This window comes from Lithobates pipiens, unplaced genomic scaffold (assembly GCF_037356315.1).
Source record: "Lithobates pipiens isolate NorthernLeopardFrog02 unplaced genomic scaffold, aLitPip1_a1.2 Scaffold_25, whole genome shotgun sequence".
NCBI classification, from domain to species: Eukaryota; Metazoa; Chordata; class Amphibia; order Anura; family Ranidae; genus Lithobates; species Lithobates pipiens.
In genome coordinates this window covers 227,191,468-227,203,854 of record NW_027507787.1, presented here as the reverse complement: position 1 = coordinate 227,203,854, position 12,387 = coordinate 227,191,468, and the positions used below count along the sequence as shown (strand labels likewise).

Below are 12,387 nucleotides of genomic sequence, written 5' to 3'. Positions count from 1 at the left end.
AATGCATATATACGGCCGGGTGGGAGCCGTCTACTCCTGATAGGACGTTCGGGAACGTCCTTCAGAAGTAGCGGGATCGCGCGAGCGCGTGCCCGCGCAGCTGTGCGATCCCGATGTGCTCGTGTCACCCGGACACGGCACATCTCAGATCGGCAGGAGGGCTCTGTGATTGGCACTCCTGATCACATGACGGCCGTGTCCAATCACGGCCGTCATGTGATGTAAACAAACAGCCGGTTGCTAGGCAATCGGCTCTCCTCTCCTCACACGGAAGTCATCGCTGAGGAGAGGAGAGCAGAACGCTGCAGCCGGCTGATGATTAGTGAGTATGAGCTGTTTTTTACAGCTTTTTACTCACTGATCATCAGTCTAGTGTCAACACACAACACACCACACAGTACAAACACAGTCCCCACACATGTCTCCAAAACACACATGTCCCCAAAACATACATGTCCCCAAATAATAAAAACACATGTCCCTAATAATAAAAACATGTCCCCCACATATGTCCCACTAAAATCACATGTTCCAATGATTATCTGCACACATATGTACGTGATCACCTGCACAAATATGTACATGATCATTTGCGTACATATGTCCGTGATCACACAAACCAATTATTATACACTTAACGGAATTTTTTTTACCAAAAACATGTAGCAGAATACATTTTGGCTTAAATTTATGACAAAATTTGATTTTATTGGATTTCTTTTCAAATAGAAAAAAGAAAATATAGTTTTTTTCCCAAATTTTTTTTGCGCTTATATCGCAAAAAATAAAAAACGGAGTCGTGAATAAATAACACCAAAATAAAGCTCTATTTGTGCGAACAAAATGATAACAATTTCATTTGGGTATAGTGTAGCACGACCGCGCAATTGTCATTGAATTCGCTAGAGCGATGAAAGCTGAAAATTGGGCTGGGAAGGAAGGGGGCGAAAGTGCCCTGTATTGAAGTGGTTAAAGAGGAAGTAAACCCTGATGAGTTTACTTCCTCTTTCATTCCCTGCAAAGGCAAAGCATAATGGACTACTATGCATCGCATAGTAGTCCATTATGTGTCACTTACCTGACACAGGAGCCAGCGAAGTCACCGCTGTCCCCTGTAGTCCGGCGCATCCATCTTCTCGGTGGGTCTCGCAGCTCCGCCGCTGTCATTCGGCGAAGCAGCGATGACGTCACTCCCGCGCATGCGCATGGGAGCCGAGACGCGCGGCATCTTCGTTATCGAGAATGCCACGCTCAGTGCGCCTGCGCACCGCTGTCCACAGCGGTGCCCGTCCTCGGGCAAATATCTCCTAAACCGTATAGGTTTGGGAGATATTTCTTGGACCTACAGGTAAGCCTTAATCTAGGCTTACCTGTAGGTCAAAGTGGTTTGTAAGGGTTTACAACCACTTTAAGTGCCCAGTGGTCAAGTGGTTAAACACTAGACTAGACTATACACTGCTAAATGCTAAATGCTAAAAAAAAAAAAAAAAAAAAAAAAGCTCAAACATTAGCATTTTTTTTTGTTCAGTGCTTCTAAAACAGTTTTTAGCCTTCTAGTATGCATGAAACCTTATAAACAAAATGCCACATAAAACTATAAAATACATGGAATACCCAGACAATCCATGATACCAAACCTTTAGTTAAAAATAAACAAAAATATAAAGAAATAAAAGTGATCGATAGATTAGCAAGTAATGCTCGGAAATGAAAATTCCATATTCAAAAGTCTTTCTGAGAATAAACACTGAAATCTGCTAGTCTAATATTATCTGCTGTGCCAATTTAACAGCTAAGGGTTGGTGATCACGGAAAGCATATCGGTTATATCCTTCTTGACTCACAAATAATATACATAAGAAATACTCACAGTTTTGCTTGCACCGAGCAGACCTGCAGAAGGATCAGCCCAACACATAAAGTCCAGAGACACATTATGTGACACAGACCAGACAATACTTGTGTGCTAGGAATTGCTATTTGGCTGGTCTTATATTGCTCGTATGATGGCATGGTTGCAAGGCTGGGCATTGACCAACACATCAAATATTTGTTTGGGAAGTCACATCCAGGCCTGTGTTTGTGCTGAGGGGGGGGATTTGAAGGTCATTTTCTTACAAGTTAAAATAAAAAGATACATGAGATTCAATTAAAGAGAAATTCAAATATATACAATGTTATTTTCATACAAATCGCACGTGCTGGACCCTCCATCTTTCAATCAACATTTTGTAAACCTATGAGCCTGCAAGATATCCAACGCTTCACTATCTACTTTATTTATCAGCAGCCTTAAAGCCCAGTCTATTATGTCTCACTCAACCTCCTCAGTTATAACAGGATTACACATTCAAAAGTCTTTGGTAACTTGTTACCCAGCCGGTATCTAGAAGTATCCGAGGTTAACTTGGTGATGACACGGCTTCCTTAGAAAACAAAGAGTTAAGTTCATTGTTAGGATTAAAGTCCAATTCCAGCTTTTAGTGTAAAAAATACTCAAACCTTTTTCAAATAACTCGCTGCATAACCTTTTTTAATCCAGTATTTACTTAAAGTGGGATTCCACCCTAAAGTGGAACCTCCGCTCATCGGAACCCCCCCCCCCCCCTCCGGTGTCACAATTGACACCTTTCAGGGGGGAGGGGGTGGAGATACCTGTCAAAGACAGGTATTTTCACCCACTTCCGGGCATAGACTCCCATGGGAGTCTACGCCATTTCCTGCCCTACCGCGCTGTCTGCTGGGACACACACGGGTCCCAGTGACAGCGCGGACCATTCCCCTTGCGCTGCGCGGCTCGCGCATGCGCAGTAGGGAATCGGGAAGTGAAGCCGATTCGCTTTACTTCCTGATTCCCTCACCTCGAATGGCGGCGGCAGCAGCCGAGGCCCGAGCGGTCGATCGGCCTCGGCATCGCTGGAACCCGGGACAGGTGAGTTTCCATTTATTAAAAGTCAGCAGCTGTAGTATTTATAGCTGCTGGCTTTTAATATTTTTTTTTGGGCGGAATCCCTCTTTAACCTCTTGCTTACTGGGCACTTAAACCCCCCTCCTGCCCAGACCAATTTTCAGCTTTCAGCGCTAATGCACTTTGAATGACAATTGCGCGGTAATACAACACTGTACACATATGACATTTTTATAATTTTTTTTCCCCACAAATAGAGATTTCTTTTGATGGTATTTAATTACAGCTGGGAGTTTTATTTTTTGCTAAACAAACAAAAAAAGATGCAAAAAAAAAAAAATCATGTTTAGGCTCGGTTCACACAGTAGGCGGCACGACTTGCAGCGCCGCGACCTCAGCGGCGACTTGCAAAACGACTTCTGTATAGAAGTCAATGCAAGTCGCCCGAAGTCGCCGCAAAAGTAGTACAGGAACCTTTTTTCTAAGTCGGAGCGACTTGAGTCGCTCCTATTAGAACGGTTCCGTAGTACAGAACGGGGCGCGACTTGTCAGGCGGCGAAGTCGCCTGGACAAGTCACCCCTGTGTGAACCGAGCCTTAATAGTTTGTTATAAAATTTTTCTCCTTCATTGAAATGCGCTGATGAGGCGGCACTGGTGGGCATGGATAGGCTGCACTGGTGGGCACTGATAGGTAGAGTTAAGGTGGCACCGATAGGCACAGATAAGATGGCACCGATAGGCACAGATAAGGCAGTACTGATGGGCACAGATAAGGTGGCACGGATGGGTGGCACTTTTTCCTATATTTAGGTGGCACTGGCAGGGGGCAGGTGGGCACTGATGAGCTGGCCCCAGCTTGCCGTGATCGGGACTGAAGTCCCGATCACGGCCGCTGGTGACCGGAAAAATAGCCGATTACCGGCTCTGTTGTGATCACATGATCAGCTGTCATTGGCTGACAGCTGATCACGTGGTAAGGGGTCGGGATCGATCCCTTGCTCCAATCTGTGATCAGGCGACTCTCATAGACTCGCTGATCACAGAGCGCGCCCCGACGTGCACAGGCCGACGTCAATAGACGTAGATGTAGTCCCGGCAAAGCAGGTCCTCGCTGTAGCCGTCATTCGGCTGTAGCGCGGATCTCAATCGGTTAAAGTATATACATGTTTACATTGTAGAGAATGCATACAAAAATACTGTGTCCAATAAAAAAAAAGGTCAGAAGCAAAGTAAAAAAAGTCACATAGGTGATTACAATAGACTCCCCCCCCCCCCCCTTATTTATAACAGTCACATGAAAATAAATCATAGTGTGGACAATGAAATAACATGGGGTTTGGAAGGGAAGTGAAAAAAAAAAAAACCCAACTGATCCAAATTGGAAGACATCCAGATCTACATGTAGCTTCTGATGCTTCGGCAGGTTTGCTCCTAAATTTGCCTGTCAGGTATAGCTACTTTGGCTAATTGTTGAGGATCCACTGATTTCACTCCAAGTTTGCAATTGCTGCACTTATCTCTTTTGCCGTTAGGTGGCCGTGTACCTGGTGGCATTAGATAAGACAAGGGCAAAGCAAGGATAGATTATGAGTATATGGGGTGTCTCAGCCAATGGGTAGGGATTTTCTTGAATCTCTTGGCCTGCTGGGAGAACCTATATATTTGGGTAGAGTCAGGTGATCGGGGTTCTGTGCCACCTGGATGGCTGTTTGGGTGGACGTGTGTTGTATTGCCCAGGCTGCTAGGCCATAGTTTGGGCTTATCCTGGGCACATCTGGCTGCTTGGCTGTCTGAAGGACTATCCAGAAGCAAGAGAGCAGTGCAGGGTTGGGACTGTAGTTTGCAGTCCAATCAGAAGTAACGGTTCTGCCGGCTGGAGGACCTGTCGTGGTTGGAGATGGAAGAGAAAGCTGTCGTCACTAAGGGACCATCCACCTTATTACTAGGGACCACAGGGAGTAGCTGAAGCAATTACCAGAGCAGTATTCTCACCATCCAGGGAATCAGCCAGCAGAGGTGACACTTGCAGAGCAGCCTTTTGTGTCAATCCAGGGACTGAGCAGGCCAGCGGGGTGAAGCTTGAGAAGTATCTTAAGTGCAAAGCTAGGGACCCAACAGAGAGGCCGGGGTGACTCTTGAGGAAGATGCTACAGTGAAGATTGGAGGTGCTCATGGGATTCAGTGGCAGTGAATCATCTAGTCTAGTGAGAGAGACTGGGAGCTCAGTGGGCTGGAGAACTGCAACAAGTGATTGTAGTGGAAGTGAAGGAACTGTTACACTTTGTGTTAGAAACTGTTAAAGACTGTTGCCATAGGAGACAGCATTCCCACACATGCAGATGTGGAGTCTTCCTGGATGCCTTTCCCTGCATGGCTGTCCTCCTGTTGAATTCTCGGAATCTGACAATTAACATTGCAACTACCTAAGGGTGTCCTGGCCCTAACCCTCTCTCCCAAAGTTCTGTTAAGAGAAATAAAATCTCTTTTGCATTCAAGAAGTGTCTGGCGCCCAATGGTGGCGGTGGGGGTTATGATATGGGCAGGCATATGCTATGGACAATGAATGCAGGTGCATTTTATTGATCGCATTTTTAATGAACAGAGATACCGTGACGATATCCTGAGGCCCATTGTTGTGCCGTTCATCCACGACCATCACCTCATGTTGCAGCATGATAATGCACGGCTCCATGTTGCAATGATCTGTACACAGTTCCTGGAAGCTTGAAACATCCCAATTCTTGCATGGCCAGCATACTCACTGGACGACATGTCACCAATTGAGTATGTTTGGGATGCTCTGGGTTGGCATATACAACATTGTGTTCCGGTTCCTGCCAATATTCAGCAACTTCGCACAGCCATTAAAGAGGAATGGACCAACATTCCACCGACCACAATCAACAACCTGATCAAGTAGATGTGAGGCAAATGCTGGTCACACCAGATGTTTTCGGGCCCCCCCCCCAGTACAGTAAAACTGCACATTTTAGAGTGGCCTTTTATTGTGGTCAGCCTAAGGCACACCTGCACAATAATCATGCTGTCTAATCAGCATTTTGATATGCTACACCTGTGAGGTGGATGGATTATCTCGGAAAAATGCTCACTAAACACAGATTTAGACAGATTTGAGAGAAATAGGCCTTTTGTTCAGCTGGTGATAAATAGGGGCAAACACAAAAGTGTTGCATTTATAATTTTGCTCAGTATATGTTTCGAGAGGATTATGATTGAGAAAAAAATCTGGGTCCTAAGTAATGACATGGACTTGAGCCAGAAAATCGCATAGGTAGGAACCAGTGGCTGGTGGTATTTTTTTGAGGGGGGGGCGGCAAACAATGTACCCACAGCCACCCCCCCCCCCCAGTCGGTCAGGTCACCTGCCCAGAACTTACCCTATCTAGGTCATAGGCAGAGCTTCCTCCAGGCGGTGGCTTCCCCTGCGTCTCCTCCTTTGCATCACAGCGGCTTCCACAATACGTCTCCCCCCTCCTCCTCTACGGTGGCCAGGATCGCTTCCTGTAAAATCAGGTGACGGGTCTCAGGACCCGCTTCCTGACTGGTCGGAAGGAGAATCAGGAAGAAAATATTCATTAATTTATTATTAATTCGCTATTGTCACACAACTGGGTGGGCTCAGGGTGCAGTGCTCTGCTTCCCCGATCCCACCTTTTTTTTAAGCCAATTAGAGCCTCAGGCTCTAATCATGTGCTTCTAAAAAAAAAAAAAAAACACACATTGGAATCCATGCGTCCAGCGCCCTGCATGTAGATTAGTGTCCAGGCGCATGGATTAGGAGGCCGGCATCCCTGCGCCACCATATGGACCAGCAGCCACTGGTACGGACAAGACCAAAAGATATGTAAAAGGTATGTCTGTGGGTTGTCTCACCACCTGGAAAATGAGATAAGCAGATACATTTAGTGTAGAAATCTAGGGGTACGATACCAGCAAAAGAGTACCTTACATCCAGATTCCTGGTATCGATTACTTATAAACAAGCATATCGATAAAGTATGCATTTTAGATCTAGCATGTGGTGCAAATTTAATATTAGAATTAGGGATGAGCTCTATGTTCGGATCGAACGTCAGGTGTTCGCCCGTTCGTTGAAAAACGAACATTATGGGGCGTTTGCGGCATATTCGAGTGCCGTGGAACGCCCCATAATGCAGTGCGAGATCGCAGTGCATAGCTGTTTGACGATTGGCCAAAGTATGCACCATGATCTGCATGCTTTGGCCAATCCCAGCACCCTCAGCTAAGAGAGACATAATTGGTCAAAGGCAGGGTTGCCTTTGGCTAATCGTGGCTCAGGGGGACTAAGTCCATGCCCCACACTATATAAGGCTGCCTACACGGCGGCCCAGTGTAGTGTGTAGTTGGTGTGGATGGAGAGATAGTGTGATTTAGAAGGCAGGCAGGTTATTCCGATAGATATAGATATATCTCTGCATCCAGTGTAGCCTATATCTGGCTGCAGGGCATTCCTGGTGTACGTTTTTGACTACACTTCTGGTGGTGTACACAGTACACAATACAGTGCAGCCGCAGTTGCTATTACACTTCTGGTGGTGTACACAATACAGTGCACCCATAGTGCAGTTGCTACTACTTTTCTGGTGGTGTACACAGTACACAATACAGTGTAGTGTGGTGTTGAAAAGCAAAATTGACATGTCCAGAAGGCCACCAATGAGAGGCAGACGCTCACTGGCCACTAAAAGAGGGCAAGCAGTCTGTGTCTACGGTGCTGTTCGTGGACACGGTGCATCCTCTGCACGTGGCCGTGGGGCACGCCAGTCCTATTTTTCTGCTGCTGGCCATGTTATTGACAACATGCAGAAGAGTTGATGGAGTGGATAACAAAGCCGTCCTCATCCTCCTCATCCTCTGTCACCCAGGCGCAGACTAGTTTGCCTGCCAATGCAGCTTCCAAAAGCGGCCTCTTCCATTGGCTCCTTTTCAACAGTCACTGCTTCCCTAGCCCCACCATCATTCACGGAGGAGTCCCCCAAACTATTCAACCACAGTGTCAGGTAAATGCTGCTGGAGGATGCGCAGTGATTTGAAGGCTCCAATGATGGTAGGGAGTAACGTGAGCCTAGAGAGAGGGGTTGCCCAAGAAGGACAAAAAACTGGCAGTCATGTTTCCCCAGCTGCAGCATACTGCCAAGTTTGCTCCAGTGACGAGCAGGGAGGCGATGATGAGGTCACTGACTCTACTTGGGTGCCTGATAGAAGAGAGGAGGAGGAGGCACATCTCCAAAAAGGCAGGTTGCCCTCCAGGGGGCAACTTAAGGACAGACACCCTATTGCATCACACCGCAGAGCTAAGCAGATGCAGGGCGCTGCTGACTCCCCGCTTATTTAAAAAAAGTTTAGTGTGGGCCTTTTTTGACACGTGTGCAGCAGATCGCACCGCTGCTGTTTGCAACCTATGTTTGAAGCGAATCAAGCATGGCCAAAACGGAAGCCGCTTGGGCACTACATGCTTGACCAGACATATTACGACCCCCCATGCAGTCTGTTGGCAACAGCACTTGAAAGCTCCATATCAAAGAACAAGGCAGACTTCTCCTTGGTCCTCATCTGGGATCTCCAACTACACTATACCTTCAGTCCTCTCAGAAACTCGCACAGAGAGGAATGAAGGTATAGCAATAGGTGTCCCAAGTACTTGCGGACAATTTTCTAGCGGTACACCACCATTCAATTTTAGTAGGCAAATTTCCCTACGCAAGTTGTGAAACCATAGAAAGAAATTCAGTCCCAGCCATCCACATGCTCAGTGTCTGAATGCTAGCTTGGCCAATTTGCTAGCACTGCAACTACTGCCTTTTCAGCTGGTAGACTCTGCTCACTTTCGTGAATTTGTGGAATGTGCGGTACCTCAGTGGAAGGTTCCCAAACGCCATTTCTTTTCACAGAAGGCCATTCCAGCTCTCTACCGGCATGTGGAAGGCAATGTCTTGGCCTCGTTGGACAGGGCGGTTAGCAGTAAGGTGCATATTACCACTGACTCATGGTCCAGCAGAAATGGACAGGGACGTTACCTTTCTTTCATGGCGCACTGGGTAACTGCTGGCAGCTGGAAAGGATGCAGGACAGGGTTCATTATTGTTGGAGCTTGTTCCGCCTCCATGCCTCCAAAATGCTAGTGGTGATTCACAGCTCTCTACTCCACCCCTCCTCTTCTTCTTCCTCTACGGCCTCTTCCTCTGCAGATTTGTCCTCTAAACCAGCGGTGTTCCGTAGGCGTTCAAGGGGCTATGCAAGCACTCAGACAAAAAGATGCAATGCAGTGCTTGAGTTGGTCTGCTTAGGGGACAGGAGCCACGCTGGGGCAGAGATTCTGTCAGCTCTGCAGGGGCAGGCTCAGAGGTGGTTGACGCCATGCCAGCTTCATCCAGGAATGGTTGTATGTGACAATGGCACTAACCTCCTCTCCGCCCTCCAACATGGACACTTGACCCATGTACCCTGTTTGGCTCACGTCCAGAATTTGGTGGTGCAGTAGTTCTTGAGCAGGTACCCAGGCTTACAGGATTTCCTGAGACAGGCCAGGAAAGTCTGTGGTCATTTCCGCCGGTGACATGCCATGCTCGGTTGGCTGACATTTAAAGGGAATGCAACCTGCCCACCAACCGTCTCATTTGTGACATGCCCACCAGGTGGAACTCAACGTTGGCAATGCTGCAGTGGCTGCACATGCAGCAGAGGGCCATCAATGAGTACCTGTGTGAGTATGTCACCAGGACAGGGTCAGGGGAGCTTGGCTTTTTTTTGCCACGCCAGTGGCTACTGATCAAGGATGCATGCACAGTCTTTTACCATTTGAGGAGGCCCGAGGATGGTGAGCAGTGACAATGTGTGCATCAGTGATACTGTCCCTCTTGTCTTCTTGTTGGAGCACACGCTTCGTGGAATAATGGACAGGGCACTTGAGGCAGTACAGCGGGAGGAAGAGGATGACTTCCTTACCTCTCAAGGCCCCCTTTCTCCAGATAGTATTCATGCGGGCCCGCCAAACACACAGGAAGAAGAGGAGGAGGAGGATTGTGTCAGCTTGGACATGGAGGATAACACTCAGCAGCAGTCTTCAAGGGATGGTTTTCAGTCCCCAGAAACCCATGGAGTTGTACGTGGCTGGGAGGAGGTAGTTGTGATCATGTGATCCAGAACACTTGGGATCAAATGCCTCTGCAAACTTATGCTGCATCGCCTCCCCGATTCTGCAAAGCCTGCAAAAGGACCCAGGATTCATGGTATCAAGGAGAGGAATCATTACTGGCTACCTTCTTGATCCACGTTACAAGGGTAAGGTTGCAGAACTCATCCTGTCTTTGCAGAGGGAGCAGAGGGTGAAACATCTTCAGGAGCCCTTGAAGCAAAGTTTGTGCAATGCAATTCCAGACCCTGGGAGGTTACAATTTCCTGGTGCTGGACAACGTGTTGCTGAGGCTTTGTTCAGTCACAGAAAGAGCGGTGGAGAAGGTGGTCGGCTGACCGATGCCTTCAGACAATTCTTTAGTCCTCAGCACCAAGGTCTGATCGGTTCAAGCAACCATCATTAGCGTCTGCATTATATGGTGCAGGAATATGTAGGGGCAAGATCAGACTTGGAGACCTTTCCAACAGAGAATCCACTGGGTTACTGGGTCTTGAGGATGGACCACTGGCCAGAGCTTGCTCAATATGTAATTGAGCTACTGGCTTGTCCTGCATCCAGCATTCTTTCTGAACGCACATTCAGTGCTGCTGGAGTATTTGTAATGGATCACAGAGTGCGCCTGTCCAGACACCATTGATAGGCTCATTGATAAAAATGAATCAGTCTTGGATCACCAGCTACCAAGCACCTGATGCTGATGTAACTGATTGATTTTCTATGGATGTTGAATCCCTTGAAGACTGTCTATGCTGAGTGACTATCCTATTCCTCCTCAATCTTGATGATGCTAGCTTCTAAAGAAAATCTTTGGTTTAGGGCACCACCACCACTGCCTAAGGCCAAATTTTTCTGCCTTAAAAGGGGCATGCAATTACAATTTTTGATCTAAAATTTCACAGCAGAGCCCGTTCCTGCTCTCAACAAGGAGTATCTGAGGGGTTACAGTGTTGTGACACCACCAAAGGCCAAATTTTTCTGCCCCTGTTTAAAAGGGGCATATAATTATAGTTTTTGATCTATTTCAAAGCAGGGCCCTTTCCTGCGCTCAACGAGAATATCTGTGAGGGGTTACCGTGTTCTGGTAGTATAAAAGGGCAGGCCATACAGTATATACTGTATACTGCTGTTCAGAGTATATAGGGCCTGGGGGGGCCCATGCTTTTTTTTTTTGGGTGCGGGGCTCCCCTTAAAATCCATACCGTATCTAAAAAAACTGTTTGCACATGCGCAGTGTGTGTATGCGTTACGCAAAGTTTCCAAAGAGAAAAAGGCACCAGTTGACATTTAAGAGGCCATCAGCCAAGTCAAACTTTGTATAAAGTGAATTGCAAGATATTTTTAGTTTGATATTGGCAGGAGAGAAGAGCCTAGTGAAGTGCATTTTTCTAGTTGAATGGCATCCAAGATTATTCCACCCACGTACTGTGATTAAGGACATTGACTTGTCCCCTTGCAAAAGCATCACCAGAAAGCCACTTCATGCCATGTTGGCACTGACATACTGATCTGATACTGTTACAAAAAAGCCAAATAGTTTTTTTCTATTTCAAGATCATTTTCTCCGAAACAGTCCAGATGGCAAAAAAGTGAGGCTACTTTTAATTAAAACATTAGTGAAGGCTTTATTGGTGGTTTTGCTGTGTAATCAAATTCTGCAAAATCACTTCACTCAACCCTATCCACCCACACTATGGAGGAGAACCATAAACATAAAGAAAAAGAGCGGTTCTTTTTTCAGAAAAAGTTACAACATTTCGGTAGGAAATTCTAAATTCTGTCTAAAAAGGCATCCATATTGTCAGGAGTGTGTAATGCTCTTGTACACAGGGCTGCTGATAAGGCAGTACAGCCAGCCCTCCTGTAACAGGCCGAGCTCTGTCACTTCAGAAGAAGGGCCCGGGCACCTGCAGGAGAGCCGGCTGAACTGCCTACTGACACCCGTGGACCCCCTTGCAGCGCTGCCAGCTTTCTCCCTCCGGCAGCTCTGCAGGGGGATCGGTTCTACTTATTGGCAAAGTGTCTGGATCTGTAGCAGAAGGAGACAGCTGCAGTCTCCAAATACTTGGCTTACAGCTGAAATGCAGTCTCAAGGTAAAATTGCAATGCAGCAATTTAAAAAAGTAAAATAAAAATAAAAAAAACAGGTGTCATGGGACAGCAGTAGTGAGGCTCTAATTTCTGCCATAGCTGCAAAGTAGTGATTTGATTTCCTGGGGGAGGGGTAGGTCGGTAGGTTGTAGGGGACCCGCGATTTCTAACAGCAGCCCTGCCTACCATGGCAGCTGATGGTCTCATTCCAGT

General features: G+C 47.0%; 1 protein-coding gene across 1 annotated transcript in view; it reads right to left on the bottom strand.

The window, feature by feature from the left end:
* The window catches only part of LOC143930931 (alpha-2-macroglobulin-like protein 1), a 281,168-nt gene extending 279,220 nt beyond the window's left edge, over nt 1–1,948 (bottom strand). The window contains exon 1 of the mRNA XM_077455621.1: nt 1,871–1,948. Coding sequence (XP_077311747.1) covers nt 1,871–1,935 — 65 coding nt within the window. The 5' untranslated portion in view covers nt 1,936–1,948. The remainder of the gene's footprint in view (nt 1–1,870) is intronic.
* Nucleotides 1,949–12,387: the final 10,439 nt, after the last annotated feature.